Consider the following 26,097-nt stretch of genomic DNA (forward strand, 5'->3'; position numbering starts at 1 on the left):
TTATATAACATCGTTGATACTTAAGACTTACATCTCACCTAAACAACCATAGGTGACATGACCTTAATCCTGGGTGTTTTGGGAATTCCTGCCTTTGAAAGCGGTCCTTTGATTAGTATGGGTGAGAGTGGTCAGATTGCCAACTCAACAAGCCTACCTTTTTGAGGACTTGTCTAATTTGGGAGCTGGGAACTTAGTTACACAAGATGAAATTTACTCCTTCCCTGAAGTAAAGGTAAGTAGATAGATTGCTCCCTTAAGAGCTGATTTCGGGTCTTGAACATAGTGACCACAGCTTCTCTTTGAAAGAGATAACTCAGTTATTGTAGAACTATGACTTATGTTCATTAGAGGGATATGTAACTACAGGGACATAACGGTTAATTAGCCCAATTGTATTTATAAGCGATCTGTGAATGGTTATCGCACTATTGATTTGTTGATATGGACACAAAATATATTTGTAGTAAAGAGAGTGCAGCTATCGGTCTTTAGTGGAGTGCCCGACAGTTAACGGATGATGGATCCCATGACTAAAGAGTTGAATCAGTTATTCACATACCGTTGAAACTTCAAGCTACAAGTCCATAAGGTCCCCTTGGTAGCTCAATGGATTCAAGTTGAAAATCAATTCTTAGGATTGATTTGAAATGTTCAAATTGACAAAAGAAAATTTGATTATATATGATATAATCGGTGTGATGTATGAGATACATCAAGTGGAGGATTAATGTAAATGTGATTTACATTAAGTACTATAAAATAGAAAAGGAGCTATGGTTTATATGCTTCATGAGATGAAATATTAAAACTATAGGTTATAAATATAATATGGTAACTTGATTATCATATTTATTTATAATAATACTAATTATTGAATAATTATCTCTTTTTCTCTAATAACCAATTGAGTAGGAGGTTCTTGGTGGTTTTATGGTAACCATGAGATAAAAGAAAAAACGTTTTCCTAATTTTAGAAGAGTTGCTTAAATCAGATACATCACTCACAGATTACTATCAAATGAAATAGTTTTACTAATCGATAGCTCATAGAGAGATTAGACAATCGTGGAGTGTTACTATACGATAGTTCACTCAGCTGGTCGTAGCTAAACGATCGTTGGGTATTTTCTATACAATAGGCTACCTTCTTCTACACGATTGAGCATTCTTCTACACGATTGAGCATTTGTCTATACGATAGACGTTTCTCATCTCCCACTTGCTCAGTCGTCTATACGATAGTTCTTCCTCCAGTCTCTGCCTCTAACCAAGTCCATACAGAGTCCACACTTCTGGATTCTCACACCAAGAATATCAAAGTACCATTGTGGTGGTGTCCTCACTCAACTCGATTGAGTTCGAGATTTTGGAGGTCGTTCGTTGTGTGTTCACGTTGCTCGTGTAGTGTTTGTTGTTGATCGTGTTGTGTTGTGGTCGTTTTGTTCAAGCATTCGTGTATTGTTGTCTTGGACGCTTGGATTCGTGATCGAAGGAGTTTGAAGAATGAGTCTTCAAAGGTATGTATACTTTATCCCTTGACCTCATTGTAATGCATGTTGTAATTTCGTATTGTACATGACCTGTATCTTGGCTGTAATTGTTAGTGTTCAATTTCGAATGGAATTTGGAAACATGATTTTGCTGCTCATGGAATCATCATGTTTGATTTCCTTCGATATAATCCATAAAATAAAGAATACAATTCTTCCAATATACATTTTTCATATGATGCAAAATATATGATATAAAGATACTCTATCTTATTCTTTCTAGTAGTCACAATGTGATAACCATTGTAACGTATATCTTTAAAACTTAGTAGACTAGAGAATAACACATTGTCAATTGTAAATTTTGTTCCTCTATGCAAAATAATATTTGCTTTTCCAAACCTTTCAATTAAATTTGCAGAACCTGGTATCAAATTAACTTTTACTTCCAACATTGTTAATTTAGAAAAATATTTTCTACTTGTAAGTATTTTATGTGTAGTTGCACAGTCTGTCAGACATAGATCTTCATTCTTCATTCTTTAGTCACTCAACATATAAAAATTGTCTATGATTTTTTTATAACAAAATAATTACATAAGAGAAACAAAACTTGAAATATTAAAAGTTCAATCTTAACAACAAAAACATGAAGGACAAATTCTAAAAGGGGAAAAAACAACAGTAATTGTTATGCCTTCAACTGTGCCAATTTTCTCTTTAGGAGATTCAAAAAAATCTACCACATCCAAATATGTCATATTGGATGGGTCAAATATGTCATTATCCTAGTAGGCAAAATTAATTCCACATTTTTTCCTTTTTTCTTCAGAAAAGCTTGATAAAGATCAACTAAATATTTTGATGTACGATATATACTTGTCCAATAACGAGTCATACCACATCGGAAGCATTTCTGTTCAATATTTCTTGAATTTTAATCTTGTTAAGGCTTTCCTTTGTGATCATCATTTAGTGTGGTTCTTTTGAAATTTAGATGATTAGAGCGACCACTAGGAAATGAATGATTATTTCTTCCTCTACTACGGTCACAACCTCGACTACGACCATGACCTCAACCACGATTATTAAATATCACAGCATTCACTTCAGGGAATAGTATTGTTCCAGTTGATCGAGATTCATGATTTTTCATCAATAACTCGTTATTTTGTTCAATGACAAAAATACATGAAATTAACTCAAAATATTGTTTAAAAGCTCTCTCTCGATATTGCTGCTACAAGAGCATATTCGAGACATTAAATATAGAAAATATCTTCTCCAACATATCCATATCAGTAATTTTTTCTCCACATAACAGCACTTTTGAACTAATTTTAAATAATACAAAGTTATAATCACTTACTGATTTAAAAACTTATAGTCTCAAATGCATCCATTCATAACGAGCTTTAGGAAGAATGACTGTTTTTGGTGATCATACCTCTCTTTTAAATTCTTTCACAAAATATGGAAATCTTTTACTGTTAGATATTTCATTTTCAATCCCTCATGGAGATGATGATAAAGGAAGATCGTGGCTTTTTCTTTTTCCTAACTGGATGTCATATTCCCTTTTTTAATTGTTTCTCCTAGGTTCATAGCATCCAGATGTATTTCGACATCAAAGACCCATGCCAAATAATTGTTACCATTAATGTCAAGGGTTACAAATTCTAGTCTTGTAAGATTTGTCACGGTAACACCATCACAAGACATTATATTATATTAGTAATATGTATCAAACATACAAAATAATATGAAAAAAAACCTATCTTTAGGACCTATCTTCACAGGGAGAAACGACAGGAACTCGTATCAATAGCGTGTTGTAAAATTTGAGGAGCAAAACGATGTACCATGGTGCACGTAACTTGATAAAGCACAATATAATAGTTAAATAACAAAGTAACAAAATATAAATATGAAAATTTATAGAAATTTAAAATTCTCCAAAAACTCATTCTCGAATCCTTTTTAATTTTCTTCACCAATGTGTATATGAAAATCTACAAAATACCATTATTTATAGGCAATTTGACAAGTAAGAGGTAGAATGAATTGGACACTAATGATGTGTATTTACAAAGCATATGATCAACATGACACATAGGGTGATGGAAGTATGACACATAGGCTATTAAGATATTAAAGATGGGCATCTAAATTACACATATTTTAGAATATTTATAATATAATTAAATTAAATCTAAATTTATTTTGCTATTGTTCCTAACTTAAAAATATTATGCTATTTTTCAAAATGAAACTTTGAAAAACACAATTTCTCTTGTCATCCCTTTATTTTGCTTGAAACAACTATGGACTATTGTCAAAAATGGCTCATAAGTAACTGGACCTTCAAAATTAAGCCCAAGCCCAAACCAACCTCAGGTTGGTTTCATTTTGGAAATTTTAAGGAATATCCCCTTTTTACAAACCTGAATTCTAACAAATTGTCAAATATTATATTGGTTGAATTAGGACTAAATTTTAATTTTTTTTTTATAAATACGAGAGATTAAAATTGTAATTTAACCTATAATAAAATGAAAGTTGATTAGAGGTATGACAAAATAGAAAATTCATTTTTGAATTATTATTAGAGAATTATTGGCTGACCAAAATATCCACATCACTAAACAATAATTAGGGTAACCCAAAAAAATATTAAAAAATAAAATCATAACAACTAAGATTTTATCAAGTTAAAAAAAATTTTAAAAAAAAAATAAAACTCCAAATTATCACAACCAAAGATTTCATTAGTTAATCTAAAAGTCCAAAGATTTCATAGGATGATCATGTGCGACTCGATCTTCATCCTAAGTGATTTATGAATTCCTATCTATGAGGTCAATCCTTTAATTTTTATGGGTGAGAGTGGCGCAAGTTGTCAACTCAATAAGTCTGTCATTTTGGAGACTTGACTAAATGGGGAGCTGGGAACATAACTTCACCCTATGGAATTGACTCCTTCCCGCATAGGGTAAGTAGATGAGTAGTTCGCTCAAGTATTGATTTTAGGTCTTGAACAAGGGTCTCACCCTCTCACTGGCCCAAGAAAGACTTAGTTTATAGTTGGATCATAAACAAATTGATTACAGGGTAAAACAGACATTTAACTCAGCTGTAATTATGAACAACTTGTGAATGATTGATTTGCTTATATTGATTATATCCATGGACACAACTTATCCTACAGCGCAATTAAACTATGAGTCTATAATAGTTTACCCTATAATTAATGATTGAAGGTTAATTTAGTTAAAGAATTTAACTGATTAATCTTGTATTATTGGAGCTTATAATCTATAAGTCAATAAGGTCCACTTACTGGCTCACCACGGACCAACCAGGATCAACTATGTTGAAAGAAAATTTCAAATATTAAATGCATTGGATACAATTAAGTACATAATTTACTATGAAGTTTATTTTAATGAGATTCAAATTATAACTTTATAATATGGAGAATCTATTTATTTGAATGTGATTCAAATAATTAATTATTTATTTGGATGAGATCCATGTAAATAAATAAATTATTTGATTTTAAAAAGATCGAATTAAATAGATAAAGGGATAATTGATTTATTTGAACATGATTCAAATAATTAATTATTTGGATGAGATCCATATAATTAAGTTATTTAATTCACATAAGATTTAAATTAAATAATTGGAGAAAGAATTAATTAATTAGTTTCAATTAGATTCAAATAGTTAATTATTTAATATGAGATATTATTTGGGTAGACATTTATTAATATTGTATATTATTAAATATTTAATTTAAAATCTCCCCAAGAGGGTGATCCGAATAGGATTAGAAGTAATCATAAAGTTCTATAAATAGGGTCTTTGGGAGCCCTCATAGAACACACTCTCTATAACAAGAATAATCTCAACGATTACTCTGAAATTCTCGCTCTAGAAATTCTCCCAATTTTCTTAGAAAAGTTCTAAGAAAATACTTCTTCTCTATTCCCTTCATTCTTTCAAGAAACGTTTCCAACAGACCAGATCCTTGCCAGAGTTATAACAAGAAAGATCTCATAAAATTAGAAGAATTCAAGGAGACAACCAATTTCAAGAGGAGATTTTGCTGCAATTGTGGATCGGAAGGTATGTTACTCAACCATTTTCGGCTCACATTGCAGAAGCTTTGATGCATAAACCCAAGAAGAAAAATTTCAAGAAGAATCATGGATCAAGAAATGATGCTATCAAGGGCATTCAAGAAATTGTTGGGTTTGTGGGTCATAATGCTACAATGTGCATNAAAAAAGAAAAATCCTGTTGAAATAGACTTTTAAAAAGATACTTACCTTCAATGATGTGTGACATGTGTTAGATTCGAAAGAATCTAGGGTTTGGAACTCTACTTAATAAAAATGGGTTCAAACTTATATTTAAGTATTTTGACAAAGGGGGATATGTATGTGGGAAAAGGTTGTCTAAGTGATGGCATGTTCATTCTGAATGTACTGGCACACATGCCAAAGAATTAATGATATCAACTTTTTTTACTTATATTGTTGAGTTATGTGATGTCTGGTATTCTAGAATGAGGCATGCCATTTTTAAATAGAATCGTAAGTTTAGGATTATTGTCAAGTTTTAACATTGATAATAGACATAAATTTGAAGTATGTGTTGAATTAAAATTTACTAGTTAGAAAGTCATCTTCATCTATGGAAAGAAGTAATGAGTAACTTGATTCAGTCTACAGTGATGTATGTGACATGAAAAATACTCTCACAAGAGGTGATAAGAGATATTTTGTCACATTCATTGATGATTGTAGTAATAATTGTTATGTGTATTTATTACATAGTGAATATGAAACCTTTAATGTTTTTAAAACATATAAGATAGAAGTTGAAAAACTTAAGAAGAACGTAAAGGTGCTTAGACCAGATAGATGTGGTGAATATGAATCATCATCACTCTATAATTTTTGTGCAATTAATGTTATAATCCGCCAAACTACAACACCTTATATACCACAATAAAATTTTGTAGCTGAAAGAAAGAACCAATTAATTCCATGTTAAATAGCTCAGATTTACCTCATATTTGTAGGAAAAAACTTTGTTGATAGCAAATTGTATACTTAATAGAATTTCACATAAGAAGACTAATAAGTTGCCTTATGAAGTGTGAAATGAAAAGATACCTTCATATAAAATGTTGAAAGTGTGGGGGTCTTTGGCAAAGGTACAAGTCCCTTTACCAAAAATGTCAAAACATAGACCTAAGACAATTGATCGTGTCTTTATAGGCTATGCAATGCATAGTGCTGCTTATAGATTCATGGTAGTTAAATCAGAAATATCTGATATTAATGATAATACTATAATGGAATCTATTGAAGGTGAATTCTTTGAAGATATATTTTTTTTATATAAGGAAGGACGCAAAATTACTGAAGCCAAAAGAATTAATGAGGCTAGCTCTTTATAAAGCCAAGACGATCAAAATACAAGTCTAAACCTAGACGAAGCAAAAGCGTTCAGAAAGCTACTTCTTTTGTTCCTGATTTCATAACTTATACGAGAAGCATATAATTGAGATTGAACTCAGGGACTCGAGATAAAGTTTGATATGGTTCTCTTGTTAGAATTTATAATTAAAAATAAAAAGATTTGGACTGATGTTTGTTTCATTTAGGAAGAGGAAATAAGGATTCGAGGAATATTTTGAGGGTAACAAACCTAGTTAAGCATGTAAAGTAAATTCAATGATAAATTAGGTGTGCTCGGATAAGTCAAAGTTAACGGTCAATAGTCAAATTCAAAGTCAACAAAAAGTCAACACTTTTGATATATGGTCAATTTTAGAAATTTCAAGGGTTTAATGATGAATTGGAGGTATTGTGGGCTTGTAGGACTCGATTTGGGCTGGAAATTAAAGGAAAAGTGTATGGAAATTGGGTGGACCGAGAGAAAGGAAGAAAAAAAATGAAAGGAATGAAATTTGGACAAATTGGGTTGTCTTCCTCAAATTTTCTGATTAGGTACCCAAAAAGTGAAAGGAGAGTCATCCAAATATGTTAAAACCCCAAGTCTGGAGGTGGCAATCGGGAAATAAGCAAGTATTTGGAGAGTTGGGGTGTTCGGCTGGTTTAAAAAGAGGAAAAAGAAGTTTTCGAATTAGGACCTTTCTTGTGAAGGAAAATTGGGCAAAATGCAACAAATTAAAGAGGAAGTAAAGAAGAAACTCGTAGGAGACTTGATTTGAAGAAATTTGGCCGGAGAAGTAAGGAAAACGAAGAAAAACAATCGCGCTAGAGTTATTGCGAAAACAGAGGATGCCCGGGTTTTTAGCAAATTCATAAAGTTAGAAGTTAATTCGAAGCTCCAAATTTAACAGTAAGTTATTTCTAAGGTTCTTCTAGAGTTCTATGGTCTTTTATTTGATCTTTATTGGCTAGATTTTTTTATTTTAAGCTCTAAAAATTCTGCAACTTCTCGCCGAAAAAACAGGGGCACCGTGGAAAAATTAGTCGATTCTGGGAGTTTTAGGGCAATTCGGGTGTCCAAATTTTGAGGTAAGTTAATTAAGAGAATAGGTAAAAAGTTTAGCATAGGTTAATTAAGCTTTAAAAGGCCGAAAAATGATGAATTTAAATCTGAAACGCTCACCGAGAAAATAGAGGTCAAAGTTGGAAAGTTTTGGGCTGGAGGTTGAAGAAATAGTTGACTTTCCTTTTTGACTTTTGTACGTCATTTATTGTCCGTTATTAAAAGCTGGAAAATCAATTTATGATGTGTTCTCAAGCATAATTAGGAATCTAATTGGTATTGTTATAATAATTTAAATCCAAAATTAGAAGAAATTGGGATCCTAAGTCAATTTTGAAGTTGATTAAGGGGTTAATTTAAAGTAAACCTTAGGGTTAATGGAAAAATTAGGTAAAGTTGGACAAAATTAAGATTAATTAAGGTGTTCCTATACTTAATTTAAGTTCTAATGGATATCAATTAGATGTTCTAACCTTGGGATTAAATTAATTTGGAATCTTAAGTGGATTTTAAGACAATTTGAGGATTAAAGTGCAAAACAAAACCCTAAAATTGGATGACATTAGGGTTTGGAAAGAATTAAATGTTATTAAGCTTGATTTAAGTCCTAATTGGTATCATTAAGATACCTTGAGTTTAAATTAATTTGGAGAAATTAAGATAGTTTAAGTAACTAAAGGTACTTAATTATGCATAAACCTCAAATTAAGTAAATTAGGGTTAAATTGAAAGGGAACCCAAAAATGGTGAAGATCAAGGCATAAGGAAAATTGAAATAGAATTAGTTCCTATTGAAGATTAATTTTAAAGTCTTGAGTTAATTTTAGAGCAATTGAAGGACCAAGTTACAAAGAAAACTCTACCTTAGTTCAAATTAGGGATATGGGAAAAGTTTAAATGAAATTGGTTATACTTGAAGATTAATTTCCAAATAATTGGATTATGGTCATGTGGAGGATAATTAGAATATTATCAATATAATTTCAGGATAAACGGGAGTCGGAGGAACCAAAAATTTGAGGAGGAGCCAACTAACAATGAGTGGTTTACTTTCTAATGTTTTGATATAGAAACTAATTATATATTATAGTATGCTATGATTTATGAAATGTGATGGCATGATCTGTTTTACTTGTCTGATAATTCAAAAATATTTAAATCATGATTTCTAAACTCTCGATGGTTTTATATGATCTTGATTTATCAAAATGTAATTTGGAATCAGAATTTACATACTTGTGATTTGTATGGTTTTTATGAAAACCTCTTGATGGTGGAATCAAGGTTGTTGAATGGTTGTGGAAATGGTTTTAAACTATGATTTTTGTACCCGAGAGATGGCTATTTTCATATGCTACTTGAATGTGTTTCAGTAGCATTACTCAGGTGATCAGGGGGCTATCGGGGTCAAATGTGACCAGAGTATACTGGGAAGCCCAAAGGAACCTGCGCCTGTAGTGTCACCCAGGCTACCAGAGGGCTACCACTGGGGTCAGATGTGGCCATCCAAAGTAATTTGGGCCTGTGGTTTGTATCTATGCTTAGCCTTGAGGTAGCTCTGCATGCACACATGACGTGATTTGGTTTACACCGTGGGAGGCATTCTTTGTCCAGAGTAACCTGCCATTGTAAACGAGTATTTGGGTACAGAGTTGGTGTGGTTTTCAAATGACGTTTGAATGTTTTATAATGTGCTTATGAGAGTTGATCATGCCACTGTTTTAGTTGTATGTGTTTGAGATGTTGTTGAACAGTTTATACTTTGTCAATGATTTACTAAATGATTTGATAAACTTTATTGATGATTTAGAAAGTGATAGCTTATGTTTATATACTACCACTCATTAGGCTTTAGCTCATTCTTTCAATGTTTTATGTTTTTTCCCACCCCCCAGGTAGCGACAAAGTTCTTGGTGTTTGCTAAGCTATCAAATGCTACTATTGTTGTTAAACATCTGTTGTATTGTTTGTGCATGTATTTGAGAGTATTCCAAAATAGCTAAAACTTATGAGTTACATGTTATGGGAGGTTTTGTTCAAAATAATCCTTACTATTAGTCTGTAAATCTTTTTAAATAGTATTGTGATTTAAACTGAATCAAATTCCTAAATTCTGTCAATGAACATAGATTATTTTTTTAAATGACTTTTTAAGTCTAAGTTTGATCTTGAGTACAGGATATGTTAAGAGTTGGGACGTTAGATGTCATGGAGAGAAGTGATGTTTAACGCCTTCGTGCTTTGTTCTAGGTTATAGGGAAAATCTGGAACGGGGTGTGACATATTATCAAAACAGTTTTCTTTTCAAAACTTATACAAGTAAGAAAGTTTTTCTAAAAATATGAAAATTGTTGCACACAAGCCTCATAAATGAAAGCAAGAATCGATAAGAAGTCTCGAAAGAGAAAACGAGGTATATTTGATATTATATACAATATTATATATTTAAATTTTCTATAAATAAACTAGTGCATATTTGATAAGTGCATGAACGAGATAATTTATACAATGTATCATCTTATATATCGAATAATATATGTATTGTATGTTTATATTTTTTTAATATATTTGTAAGAATACTAAAGTAGATCATGCGATGTACATATATTTATATTTTTCAATATATTACTAACAATTCGACATATACTTGAGATCATAAGGAGATGTTATCGATTTTCAACTAGAAATATAGAAGAAAATGAATGAAATCTTCTAAAATGAATGAAAAGTTAATTTGAAATATTTTGCATTAAATGAATAGCAACTAAAATTAATTAAGAACAAAATCAAAGTTAAAATTAAAAAATGATGTTAACAAGGAATAAATTAAATATTTTAAAAAATTATTGATGAGAGATAATATAATTAGTGATTATTTCAAAAGAAAATCTTATATAATTAATCATAAATCAAAAAATGATATTTTTTATTTTTAAAAAAATGAAATTAAAAGATGAGAAAGAATATCAAAATGTTAAAAATGTCCAAAATGTTCCTAAAATCTAGTTATGGAATATTACTAAATTTTAAGATACTTGTGAAATATTATGCTAATTCTCAATGGGGTGTTTGGCCATGGCTTTGGAGTTAGGGATTCGGCTTTTGAAGCCAAGCCCATGTGTTGGGTCATTGGAATAAAAATTTTGGAATTGAAAAATCAAGCCCAAGAGTTTGGAATATATTTTCTAATAGATATCATAGCTTTGAGAAAAAATTTTCTTCATCTCATAGCTTTTATCAAATGGTTGATATTATAAACCTCAATTAATCTCAAACATAGGCTATTATATAATCCATAAATAAAATAGTATGGTCTCCAAATAAGGGTGGATTTAATATGGGTATAAAGACACTCAGGCCTCCCTCAACTTTAGGTTCTTTATATATATATATATATAACTAACGTAATGTTAAAACTACTCGTTGGCTTGGTAGTTAATTTATATTTTAACCCTTAATAAATCTATGTTATATAACGTCTCCGTCAACAAAATTTATGGATTCGTTATTTTATTAATTTATAGAGATATTATTCGAATTTACCGAGATTGCCCATTATCAATATCCGTTCCAAACCAATTGGACGTAGAAAACAAACGACGTCGTTACGTGGTTTTAAAAACTTTGCGTCCAAAAACAAAACAAGCACCACTTCGGATTACGCCAAAAAGAAAACAAGCAACCTGTCCCGTACCGTTTTAAGAAACTGCACGGTACACAGCAATGCATGGAGTGGGACCCAGATCAATGACGTGGGTTACCCATTGCGGGCCCACAAAGAGGGAGGACACGTGGCAAAAGTGAAATGGAATATATTAATATATTGATATATATAATTGAGGAGAAAGATACGTTGCTTGCGAATGGAGGAGAAGGGGGGGCGGGGGCGGGATCAGGTGTGGAGGGGTCCAGCGAGTGTTGTCATACCTCGTAAAATGAAATATTCGTGATATGCCACGTCATGTGAGAGTTAGTGGGTTTTGTTTTTGTTGGAATGTTAAGCATGGTAGGCACGTGGGTCCCACTTCCCACCGACCGTTCATTCAGACTTTGTCCCCACCTGGTTCCCCCTCCTCTTCCTCGTTCTTCCCGCCCATTTCTCTTTCCTATTCTAAATTTAATTCCAATTTTCTTTTTTTTTTTTTTTTATTAACCTTCAAATTAACACATGTTTCACTTTCATTTTTATAACGTTTTAATTCCACTCATTAAAAATACATTTAAGTATATTAATTATAACTAAAATCAGCACAAAATGTCTACCTACTATTATTAACTTCAAACTAGATTCATTCATTTCTCCATTTGTTATCTAGAATCTTCTACAGACATATATTCATATTAGTATATATGATGTTTTGATATTTTAAAAATTTTTGTTTTCTGTACTAATGAAGTTGAATTGAGTTGAATCGAATTGAATAATCATTCAATTTTTAGAATGTCTGTATGGTAATACTATTTGGAGTACATGCTTTTGTGGAGAAGGTAGTTCCCATAAGATATCACATTGCAATATGGGGCCAAATTGTCAATTATGGAGAGTTACTTGATTTTCTGTTATTTATTATGTTTGACGTGAACATAATTTATGTATCTATAGTGCTACCTTGCAATCTCTTTGACTGATTTGTCAATTTAGTCTGAGATTTGTTGCTCTAAATGGCTTGGACTTCTCTTGAGGGACCCAAACGACCAATTCTCATTGGGATGTTTTTCTTTGAGTTTTTATTTAGTCTGTGTTGGTGCCTTATTATTTTGGTGTCTTGTTTGTGCCTTTAGATTGTGAAGTCCCTCAAGTAGTGGGTTCCTTATTTGTGTACATGATATCACTTAATTAAAATCTAAAATAAATAAAATGGGAAAAAAATTAATGGAATAATAAAAAAATAAAAAATAAAATAAAAAAAAAGTAATGAGTTTCTGGAAATTGGAGAATCTGACTGGTCATGGAAGGAGCAGCATATTTCTTGGAAACCAAACATAAGGGAAGTATAATATATATACCTAATTTTACAACAATTTTCTGACATTTCTATTTTGTTTTTAAATTACTTTCCATTCTTTCTAAAAACATGTTTCAAATCTACCCTTGAATTTAGGGTACAAGTTTTTTACCACTCGTTTTGGATCGTATATATTATTTTATACCTATCAATATCAAATATCTATTATTTAAATGTTTAAATTTTAAATATATGAGATAATTATTGTCAATTAATATCTATTCTGTTTGTTTTCTTAATTTTGTATAGAAAATAAAATTAAATAATTTTTTTAATTAAATCTAAGAGGATAATATTTATGATTATTTAAAATATTGTTATATTAAGTATATAACCACTTAAGATAAAATTAAATGAATATTTTTACATTGAATAATCATAATTTAATTTAATTTAATTACTAAAATTAATTAAATAATATGAATTAGTTAGAATATTAATAACTTGTAATAAAAGTTTATATTAAATAGTTAGCTAACACAATTGTATTACTTCAATTTTGTTAATTCTGAATAGTATAATTAAATGTAACAATTAAATAATTATTAATGAAAGATTTAGAGTTTAGAGCTTAGCATAAAAATGGGAGGATAGTAGGAAAGATAATTACATTAGGTAGTACTTTTAGATATAATAATTAAATATATAACAATGTTTTAAAGAATTACGAATATAAAAAAATTTATAAATAATAAGACTATAACATCGACAAACTTCTATCAATGATATTGTCTATCATTAATAAATCTTTACTGATAATATAGTCAATCATCGATATATTTCGAAAACAAAATTTAAAATTTAGCTATATTTATAATTTTTTTTACATGTTACTATATCCCTAAATACTTTAGGGGAGGGGTGATTTCTTTGGCTTTTGGCAGAAGATTGAATAATGTATTTTGAAACTGAGATGGAGATAGAAATTGTCTCCTATTTGCACATTTCCCCATCATTTTACTTTTTTTTTTTTTTTTTTTTTTCCATCTCTCTCCCACTCTCTATCTATATTTGTGTTTTGTTTGACTGGAAATTTGTTGACCAGTCAACCATGCTATTAGATGGGCCCCACTTCTCTTCTCTTTTTCTTTGGCCCCCACCACATCTTATCCAACTCCAACATTTCCTATACCTTCCATTTACCTTTCTTCTTCTTTTCTGTTTTTTCCTTTTTTACCCTTTTTTTTTTTTTGGAAAATAAATCAATTTTTTACCACACAATTTGTGTGGTATACCCATTTTTACCCTAAACTTTTTAGTAATGCAATTCAAGTTCCACTAATACTAACTAAAAATCATGTAAATTCTTTATTTATACTTGTTAGGAGGAATTTCCCCCCTTGTTTCTACTTCCTCTATTTAATTTTTATTTTGCTTATTTTAGAATTTAGATTATAAATTAATTTTATTTTAACAATATGAGTATTTACTAAATAAATTCAGTCGATCTACTTTTAAATATTCAAATTTAATCTCTATACTTTTAATATATATTTCTTACATTACTTTCCGTTTTCAAATAATTTTTATTAATATTCATTGTCCCTTTTAAAAGCAAAATAGTCTTTATTAGCTATTTTTAAAAAATAAAAAATAAAAATATATTCACATTAATATCTTATTCTTATTATTATTAACTTCGAAAAAAATAACTTCAATCTAACATTGATGATTAATTTTAAAATTTATTGAAAATATAGAACTAAAATAAAATGAGATTCAAATATGAGGATTAAAATGATATTTTAATCCATATATACCGTTTGATTTATGATATTGAGTTTATGTATACCAGACTATGTCTCCTTTTCTTTTTCCCTCCTTTAAAAATTGTCTAGTTTGATTTAAACTTCAAACGTCCGTCATTATACCATTCTTATGTATTATTTATTTTTGAAATCTTTCATTTCAAACTTTTTGCTCTTGATATGCTTTCCATTATAATTTTTCATATAATAACTTAAGTTTAGACTTATGTTCATATAATTGTCATGATTATCAATCTTCATTCTAATAGATTAATCTAAATTGTAGTTTGAATTTCCAAATTTCCAAATTTTCTTTTTTTCTTTTTTATTGTTGTTATATCTGATGTAGTTTCAAACATATTTTTATTGTAAACTTTGAATTTCTTTTATTTTGGTCCTTATTTTCAAACTAAATCAATGAAATTCAATCCAACTCATCCATTTTTTTTTTCTCTCTAAAACAAGACTAAACTAACAATGATTCAAATAAAAGAAACCTAGGTTTATTTAATTCAAAGATTCCATCTTCATAAAACAATACTATAATCAAATAGACACCCAACCTACCATTTTTTTTTTTTTTTGGTAGAACCAAGGAGAATCTTCAATTCTCAAAACATGCACTTTCATTCCCAAAATTCTATGATTATCCATTCATATAATAAAATCTTATATAAATTATATCTATATTAACACTACATCTATTCTTTTCAACTCACATAAATGAAAGAGGTTAGACATCAACGAGATGAACTGTAAAAAGATAGATACAACCAAGATTTAAAATGTTGATGTTAACAGAAATATCGAGATTTTAATTTCGATAAAAATATCGATTTCTATGGATATTTCTAAAAAAAATTATAAAAATAATAAATTTAAACTAATAAATAAACATTTTATGATTTTTAAACAAACTAAGATGCATATTATTTATATTATGTTTAACATTTTGTTGCTTATTCCTATGTTTCATAGATTTTTCTACAATACAATAAAAATATCGACTCATCATTTATGTTTGAAATATCGATACATCTATGAAAATTTAATAGAGATTTTTTTTTTTTTGAAAAAAAAAGAATTATACATGTGGGAATGGGTGGGGATAAAGCAACAATAATATTTATTAAATGATAGGGATTCAAATGGTAATGATAACCAAGATCTATCATGATTGCATGGGTTATTTGAGGTTTGGTAAGAATTATTTATATTTAAAAAAAGAAATATCCCCTTTGATTTTCCCACTAAGCCCTTGCTCTCTTCTTTTCTTCCAAATTCCAACATTCTTGGTCTTATATTATAAAGTTGTAAACTCCCAAAAACAATATCATTATGTTACATATAGTTTATAATTTTGATTCAACAGTGACGAGAGATTGGCCAATAAAGCTACCTTATTGTTCTATTTTTGGGGTATATTATTTTTATTTGTCTCCCTTGCAACGGGAAACCAAAGTTTTGTTTGAATGTTAGTAGTTCAAAACGATTCGTTTTCTCTTTCTTATTTCTCGAGTTTTGTTAATTAGTTCTGAGCTTGATCTAAGAAGTGAATAAATATTAAATCGATCTAATTATCAAGTAGCTTTTAAAATATACTTAGGGATAACTTGTTTGATAAAGAAATGTTTAGCTATCATGAGTTAAGTTTGTTTGACTTAGAGTGAAAAAGATAATTTTGAGTTCATATTTGAATTAAGGGAACTTGAATCACTTGCAATGGACGAGGATAGATAAAATATCGATTAAAATATTATTTTATTGGTTCATGTACTTTAAATTTTATTATATTTTAGTTCATATATTTTTAAATGTCTTGACTTAGTTTCTATATTTTTAATCAAATTTAAAAATAGTCTTTGATTTTTTCAAAAAAAAAAAATCTTTATTAACATTCATTTTATATATTTTAAACATTTTTATCACTTTTATTGCTTGTAAATTATTAATAGTAAATTTAATCAATTAGAATAAAACTTAAATTTAATGAACTAAATTTAAATTTTATTGAAAGTATAGGAACCATATTTAAAATATATATACTAAATAGAATGAAATATAAAGTAAGTGCTATAACCTAAAATATTTCATGTGAGAAAGCCATATTACTGGTCAAATTTGTGAGAATTCCAATATTTATTTATTTATTGTAATGGCAGATGAGAGATTCACTTTTATCGATTAGGATTTGTATTTTTCAATAATATATTAGATGGAGATTGAAACGTTCAACTTTTTTTTATCAATATTACAATAAATATCATAACTAATTGAATTATACTTAAATGATTAATACAATTTTCCTTTCTTAATCAAGTTACAAAGGAAAAATTGAGTGGACAATTAAATTAGAATATATATCAATTATTATAAGTTCTCAGTTAATATTGAATTTTTGTAGACATATCGATATTTCTATTATTTTTTCATGGTTTAATATCGACACGCAGGTGAATCGATATTTCTATTATATTATAGAAAAATTCACGAACATAAAAAAATAAGTAATAAAATATCATTAAAGTAAATATAATATAAATAATAGACATATTAACTTATTTATGTTATAAAATCGACAACTAAAGAATATAAAAAAGAACGTAGAGATAGAGAAGATTGACACACAGATACACGTGGTCCACTAACAGTGTGTTAGCTACGTCCATGGGCAGAGGGAAAACAGTATTATTAGAGAGAATGTTTTCAGAAAATTACATCATAACGACACTTCTAGGGTTAGAGAGGTTATATAGCGCACTACTCTAAACCCTAAAATCATAATCGTAAATAACTACAAATAAATAAATATGTTGAATACGAATTCTGAATAAGTTTCAGGGGCAACATTTTCGTAAAATTAAGACTTTGATATCGAGATCGGTGGTTTAAACCTATATATATATATATATATATTGTGATCATATAGAACCTAAATATATGTATAAAGTACAACTCATTTTCCCATGTTTAAGTGATTCCCAAAGTAATGGTACTTTCTTTCTCTCTCTCACACACATTTTGAAAATTAATTTTCCAAGAAAAATTCCCTTGTGGATGATGTGGCAAAATATTATAACAGATAGATAAATTTAAGAAACGTAAAGAGATGATCAAGAATATATTCTCCTTTTACCTTCCATGAATTTTCATCTCCTTTTATCACAATACACTCTTCAAAATATATATATCTACCACACACCTTTCTAATCTTATCTCATAGGGGTCTCTCTCTCTCTTCTTCTTCTTTTTTTTTTAATAGAAAACGAATCTTATTTCACACCCTCCCATACGCCGACATAACACGTTAAGATCTTATTTGATAAACATTTCTGTATTTATTTTTCTTTATAATGAAGGATCGAGAAAAGTTTGAATCTTAGACTTCGAAATTAATGTTATAAATTTTATGTCAATTGAACTATACTTAATAGTTTTCAAAACTTGAGACTTAAATTTTAGAAATACTTTAGGAAGAAGGAATATTTTTACGACTAGAAAAAATGTCAAACTATTTACAGAAATAATAAAAAAAATATTGACAGATACTAATAGACTTCTCTCAGCATCATCACATACTATCAATGATAGATTTTTATTAGCTTCTATCACTGATAGACACTAATAGACTTTTATTAGCATCTATCAGTCTCTATAAAAAAAAGATTAAATTTTGCTATTTTGTTTAAATAGTTTCTCTTATTTTCTATTTTTGAAAATCCTTCTGAAAAAATATATTTTTGATTCCTGGATATTTTCGGTCTAGTTTTGATATTTGATTTTAATTTAATCCCTATGTTTCAAAATATTTTAATTGTACCTTTGATATTTGAGTTTTCTTCCAATTTGTTTCCTTAGTTTAAATATTTATACTTTTAATCTTGAATTTTCACACAATACTCATTTTTCATCTTTAGTGTTAATATAATTTAAAAGAATTATAATTAATTAATTTTCAATATTTTTCATTCTATTAGAATTAAATTTAAAATTTTACTTCATAATTATTTTTAATAGACATCAACGCCAAATTAAAACTTAAATCTTAAAGGTCAAATTGTAACATTTTGAAATTAATGGACTAAATTGGAATCAACTCAAAATTTAGAACTAAAACTATAACATTTTGAAACTTATAAACCAAATGAAAACTAAATCGAATACTTAAGGATTAAAATTGTAATTTTTTCAATATTTTAAATATATATAGATAACAAATAAATGAACCCAATAGTGGTGTTAAAGTAGTATGTTTTCAAACTTAATTAATTTTTAAAAATAAAACATAAACAACTAATTAATATTTTTTATATACATATTTTTAAAAATTGAATACCATTCATATCTTAACAATATGAAATTGTTTGGACAACTTCATATCTTCTAAGAAGATACTCATAGGAACAAAAAGTACATCTAAGTATGCATGCCTAAATATAATATATAGTTTTATAATAATTAATGTAAATAATATATATTATTTAATTGTAGTATTTGTAGTACATTTTGGACTGTGGTGTAACACATTCCAATTGTTTATGTAGGCATGCAGTCCTTAGTTCATTTTTTTATTCTAACAAAATATTCAAATAATTAATGTATAAAAATTTTACAAAAGCCCAACCAACCAAACTTCATTTGTAAATTTCAAAGAATAAATGTGAGTATGACAACTCAATAATCAAACTTATTGGAATTTTAGGGACCCCCTTCCCTCCATAATTAAAGCAATTTCTATTGTAGAAAAGAGAACATTTCTCTTGTTGGGCCTAAGATATTTTTTTTTTTCAAATATGTCCCAGGTATGTACGGTGTTTGAGATTGTTTATTACAAATAAAGTAAAATGAGCTAACTTATTTATAAATATAATAAAATGTCACTATTTATCTGTGATAGAAAGTTATATATATTAGATGTCTATCAGTGTCTTATCACGGATAAACATTGACAATTTACTATATTTAAAAATATTTTTAGCAATTTTGTCATTTAAAATAATTATCCTATTGTTTATTGTTTTTAAAGAAAAAATTGACACAATAATCTATATGGTTTTTGTGTAAAATTTATAATTTGTAATGAAATGATTAAAATGATGAAAGTTTAGATACTCAATTAGAGTCTCAATTAAAATAAAAGTAGTGAAATCATAGAAGGAAATTGAGTTTGTATATGATGTGAAATTTATTAGCTTTAAGTACTATTAGGCATTATTTTCTCATTATTTATTTTTTTTAAAAAAGAAATAAGATTCTAATTATATTTAAAAAAGAATTATATTATAAATAACTTGGTTATGATTAAATAAAAGCTTCTTTAAAAAGGAGGATATTGTAAACAACTTGGTTATGATTAAATAAAAAAAAAAATTCAATTTTAAATTTTATAAAATACTTTTCTTTGTTATGTTATATAATTACTGGTCCATTCTACTCCAAGTTAAAAATATTGGTATCAACAAAAATATCGAGATCTCAATAGATTTGTCGATAGAAATAATGATAAAATATCAATAGTGATGCATATTTCTTAATAGAATTAAAAAGTTAAAACAATATTTTCATGGTTAAAAATCACTTACAAGAGTGACAATTTAGTACCTGAATTTTAATCTGTAACAATTTAGTCTTTGTACTTTAAATTTTGTAACGATTAGTCCCTAATGTAGAAACTCAATGTTAAGATTTAATGAGATTTCTTACATAAATAAACCAATAATTAGAGACTCAATATTTTTATAAAATACAAAGCCTACATAAATTATAAAAATTGACATCGAATTTTGATGAATTATCTTTATGTTAGGAACTAAATTGTTACAAATTTGAAAGTACAAGAACTAAATTGTTACATACTAAAGTTCAATGGCTAGATTGTTACAAAAATTGAAAGTACAAAGACTAAATCGTTACAGAAAACGGTTTATGGACTAAATCTTTACTTTCATAAAAGTTTAAGGACTAAAAGTGTTTTTTAACCTACTTAACTCAATAAATAAATATTTTATGCTTTTCAAACAAGTTAACATGTTAATTATTTATATTATATTTACATTAGTCACATTTTGTTTGGGAAGTTGTTAGAAATAACACGTTTAGGTTTTCACCTTACAAAACTAGCACGCTTTTTAAAAACTCGTAAAAATAGTTTTTCTTGATTCATCTTGGAAGAGATCGACCACCGAGAATTAGTTAAAAAAATCAACTTTTTCTAACTTATCGATTTTTTTGAACCTTCTTGATACATCTCACCTGATTACACACCGAGATTTGTTATTTTTTTTTATGTAATATTCCCAAATCTTATACCAAATCTTAATTATTTTCAAATTTTCTCCAAATTCGGTTATGTTTACTAAATATTGTATCAAATTATTATATAATTTTTCAAATCTTTAGCATAATTTATGTCTTCACAATTATATTAATTTCCAAAATTGCAAATGGGTTTTTCAATTATCAAAATAGATTTTCTAAATTGATTCAACATTTTTAAATTTTGTGAAAGATCAAAATTTTTGAAAAATTGGGTAAGATCATACCCGAGATATATACTGAATCTCGGTGTTAATCTTGTTCAAGATTCTACCGAAAAAGCTCAAATATATGAATTTCGATGTGAATTATGTCTGAAATTTCACCGAGAGCTCAAAATATATAGAATCTCAGTTTAATTATGCTTGAGATAAAAAGTTCAAATATATAGAATCTCGGTGTTATTTTGTCCAAGATTAACATAGAGCGAGATATACGAAGAAAGCTCCAAACAATTGATAAATTGAAAAAAAATGATTTTTTAACTAAAATCTCATAGTTGATCTCCCCTAAGATAGACGAAGAAAAACTATTTTTATGATTTTTGAAAAAAGATGCTAACTTTGTAAAGTAAAACTTAAATGTATTATTTTTTACAATTTCCTATTTTGTTTCTTATTTCTTATGGCATTATAATATAAATATCCAATCCATTAACAAACTCTTTTGTTTTGTTTTCAAGTTCTTTCACTTTAAATGAATGTGTGCAACATGTGAAAGCAAACGAATGAAATTTTTAATAAAATTCATGCTAGAGAACATTTTTTAGCATATTATTATTATTATTATAAAAATAAATAAATAAAGAAAAAAAAAATGTCCATTCTGCCGACGATGGAGATCGTTTGGCTGCTTTGTCTTTAACCCCTCCATCTTAACCATGAGCACCACGTCATCAATTTCAACCAAAAAAAACAAAGAACAAAACAGCAAAACAAAACTATTTCAACTTCAACATCAATTTTAATGTAAAACACTCCGTGGGACCCTCCCATCCTACATTTCTATTATTTAAGTCGGTAACCATTTTGGTCAAAAGAAATAACAAATCAAGAAATTCATAGGTGAGAGGAGTGCTCATAAACTTAATTTTCAAAATAAAAAAGACTAAAAATATCAAACGGAATCGTAGATTTAAACATTAGTTGATATAATCGGTATACAATTAGATTTTATGTTGAGTACATCTATGAATTTTAAAAAATATTGAATAGGTTACGAGATTATTAGACATAAACATGAAAATCCATTATTTATTATTATTAATAATAATAAATTCTGAACGGAAGTAGAATGTTTATGTTGTTGTTGTCTTGTAATAATAAGAACAATAATAAAAGAAGAAACAAAATAAAATATTAATGGAGAAGATATTAGAGAGAGATAGAGATGGTCTGATCTGATCTGATGACAGATTGTATTTGGCATTGGATAGGGAAATGAATCTTTGTGTGTTTTGGGAGATTTAAAAAAAAAAAAAAATGGTAGTGGAAAAGTGGGGACCAAAGATTGTAAATAGTTGCATCCAATAAAAAATTTTAATGGGACCCACATAAGAAGGGAACACTCTCTCACCCTTGGCTTCATATGAAACCGTTGCTGCACACAAACTGACATCACATACATATACATACCTAAATAAATGATAGATATAGATAAATTTCTATCAATTTTTATTATCATTAGAGATTAAATTTATGATTTATTAAAATATAATTATGATAATTGAATAATTTTCTTTGAACATTAAGGAGAAAATGTTTATTTTATATATATATATATATATTTGTGACGTAGTAACTTATGATTAGTATTTGAGTGAGTTGCATAAAAATGTATGGAGCTTACGACGTAGCTAATTATTTTTTCTTGGAAATTTGTTACTTAAAATCTTGTTTTCTCTGGTTACAAGCCAAAACCAACCACAATCCCTCTCATCATTACTCTCTCTCTCTCTTGGTTCTAAATTCTTCCATTGGGATTATTGCTTTATATATTTACCTATCTCCCCTTCTTCTTTCTTCCTCACTTCTCAACTCTTCCCTTTACTCTTTTTCCCATCTCTTCTTATTCTTCTTCTTCTTCTTCTTTCTAGTTTCTACACAAAAACCCCAAATCAAATCTTCTGTTTTGTTGTTTTTGTTTCTCTTCAACAATGGATCTACCCACTGCCCAACACCAGGTAATTATAAACCATCATCATCTTTTCATTATTATGTTTCTTTCTTTTTTCCCTTCTTCTTCTTCTTCTTCTTCTTCTTCTTCCTCTTTCTTTAATTTGAGTGTTCCATGATTTATGTTTCTTTTCCCCTCTCTCTCTCTCTCTCTCTCTCTCCCTTCATCTAATATTGGGATGTTCTCATCAAACAGAATTTCCTTTTCTTTCTAGTTTTCTGTTTTTGAAAACTCTTACTTATTCTTCTCGTATATTTCGTATTTTTTGGTAAGAAATACTCGAACTTTTAGTGGAAATGAATAACAAAACAAAGAATTTTACAGATAGAAGTAATAATATTTATAAACTTAATTTTCGAAATTAAAAATAAAAAAAATCAAATATTTATGGAATGGAGTTTTAGGGTGGGATATTTATTTCTCTGCATAAATTGGGGTGGGGGAATTGAGAAATGGGATATTTTTTCAATGATGATTATTAGTACTAAAATTATATATGATTGACAGGAAATTGAAACACATTCTGTGGAGAACATGATGGTATGTCAAAATTCAAAAGATCAAATGAGAAAGCCAAGGCCACAGCCAGAACAAGCCTTGAAATGCCCAAGATGTGATTCAACAAACACCAAATTTTGCTACTACAATAACTATAGCCTCTCTCAACCTAGATACTTTTGCAAATCCTGCCGCCGTTACTGGACGCAAGGCGGCACCCTCCGCAATGTTCCAGTTGGGGGAGGGTGTCGTAAGAACAAAAGATCATCCTCGACGAATTCATCATCTTCTTCCTCAAAGAAATCCCAAGACCATCTCTTCGGCTCAACTAGCGGCCTACCCCACTTGTCCTACGATCACCAAGCCCATGACCTCAGTCTGGCATTCGCCAGGCTTCACAAAAACTCATGTGCGAGTGGGAGTGCGAGTGCGAGTGCGGTTGGACCCGCATTCAACGACTTTGATTTCTCCATTTTGGGAATGCCAAACAGCGACGTTTTGAATGGCTTTGGGTATAATTCTCAAACAATGTATTATGGAAATGACAACATGGGTGGAATCGAAAGCAGTGGAGATCAAATGAGATTACAAACTTACGATCAAGATCATCATCATCATAATCAACAGTATAGCAATGCTACAACGACGGCAGTGACGGTCACGACGATGAAGCAAGAGCTATTTGGAGGACGAGAAATCAATGGAGGTGATCAAAGTAAAATCCTTTGGGCATACCCAAATTGGCAAATGAACAATTATACTAATGCGATAGATTCAAACACGACCACGACAACGATGATGACAGCCATGGATTTCGATTCCGGTTCCGCTCGCGAAAGTTGGAACAACAATGCCTTCACTAATGCTTCTTCTTGGCATGGTCTTCTCAATAGTCCTCTCATGTAATCCCTCTTCTTCTTTAAGATTGTGTGTTCATTTTTTTTTTTTTACTTAGAAACTAATTAGGACAAACCCTCTTCCCCTCCATAGAATATGATCTTAATTTCAAGGTTTAGTGGTTATTTTTTCTTTTGGGAATTAAGTTTTGTACTAAAAAGAGAGGTGGTTCATTTGAATCATCCCATTGTGTTATTAGTTAATTTAATTTTGGGTTCTTCTTGCTTATAATTAATTGACTTTAATTAGTGCTTATTGAATTATGACCGTAGGATTGATTTTGCCGAACTTTATTGGTGGCCTTTTGATTGTTATCGACAATGAGAGTGATATTTCATAGGTTTGTTGTTTTAGTCAGAAGTTTCGACTAATTTGATGTATCAATTTTTTTTTTTCATGAATGTCTGCTACACCTTGTTTATTTCTCCATGCACATCATTATAACAAAAAAAAAAATGTGAATTCTTATTTTATTTTTTTATTTTAAAAAAGTAGATCTCATTTGATAACCATTTGGTTATTTTTATTTTTATTTTTAAAAATTAAGTAGGTAGAAACTATTTTAAAAAACCAAGTCAAATTTTAAGAATTAAAGAAAGTAGCTTTTAAAAACTTGTTTTTATTTTTGAAATTTGGCTAAGAATTCAACCATTGTATTCAAGAAAAATGCAAATCATTGTAAGAAATGAGAAGAAAATAGACTTAATTTTAAAAAACCAAAAACAAAAAACGAAATAGTTACCAAACAGACTTAATTTATTTTCTTAATCTCTATTTTTGTTGAGAGGTTTGTCTAGATTATTTGAAATCCAAGCAAAAATATGAATGACTATTTAGGCTTAAAAAAAAGAAGATAATTTCGTAATATTGTAGAAAAAGTGAAAGGTTTGTTGTCTGTCTCTAACAATTTTAATTGTTAATATGTCTAGAAATCTTTATTTTGGTTTTCAAATTTTAATTAAGATTCTATGTTTAGTTATCCCTTGTAAAAGTTGTAAAAAAAAAAAAAAAAAACAACTCAAAGCATGAAAATGAAAAATAAGACGGAAAAATTAATGGCAAGAAGCAAAATTTCATATTGTTAGAAAAAAAATTAAAAATTAACATTTAGCAATTAACAATTAAAATAATGACAGTTTTCAAATAAAAAAATGACTAACTTATTTATAAATGTAACGAAAAAGTAACTATCTATCACGGTTTATTATTGATAGACAATGACATTTTACTATACTTAAAATGTCTATTATTATAAATGAGATGGATAAAAAATGGATCAAATTATAGAGATATTCTCGAGACGGGGACGAAGATGGTTTCTATATTCCCGTTTCTATCTCCCATTTCCTTATAATTTCTATTCATGCAAAAATTCTTCGTTTAATTTTGCGAAGATCTCGCATAGAGCTTCTCAAAACAATTGTTTGGTCA

At 28.5% G+C, this 26,097-nt stretch overlaps 1 protein-coding gene across 1 annotated transcript; it reads left to right on the plus strand.

Moving 5' to 3' along the window:
• The first annotated feature begins 23,021 nt into the window (after positions 1-23,021).
• LOC120082684 (dof zinc finger protein DOF5.3-like) lies at positions 23,022-24,897 on the plus strand. The gene is made up of 2 exons (XM_039037955.1): positions 23,022-23,278; positions 23,779-24,897. The coding sequence occupies exons 1-2, from the start codon at positions 23,252-23,254 to the stop codon at positions 24,673-24,675; spliced, it is 924 nt and encodes a 307-aa protein (XP_038893883.1). The 5' UTR covers positions 23,022-23,251; the 3' UTR covers positions 24,676-24,897.
• Positions 24,898-26,097: the final 1,200 nt, after the last annotated feature.

The sequence above is a fragment of the Benincasa hispida genome, chromosome 8 (assembly GCF_009727055.1).
Source record: "Benincasa hispida cultivar B227 chromosome 8, ASM972705v1, whole genome shotgun sequence".
Classification (NCBI taxonomy): domain Eukaryota; kingdom Viridiplantae; phylum Streptophyta; class Magnoliopsida; order Cucurbitales; family Cucurbitaceae; genus Benincasa; species Benincasa hispida.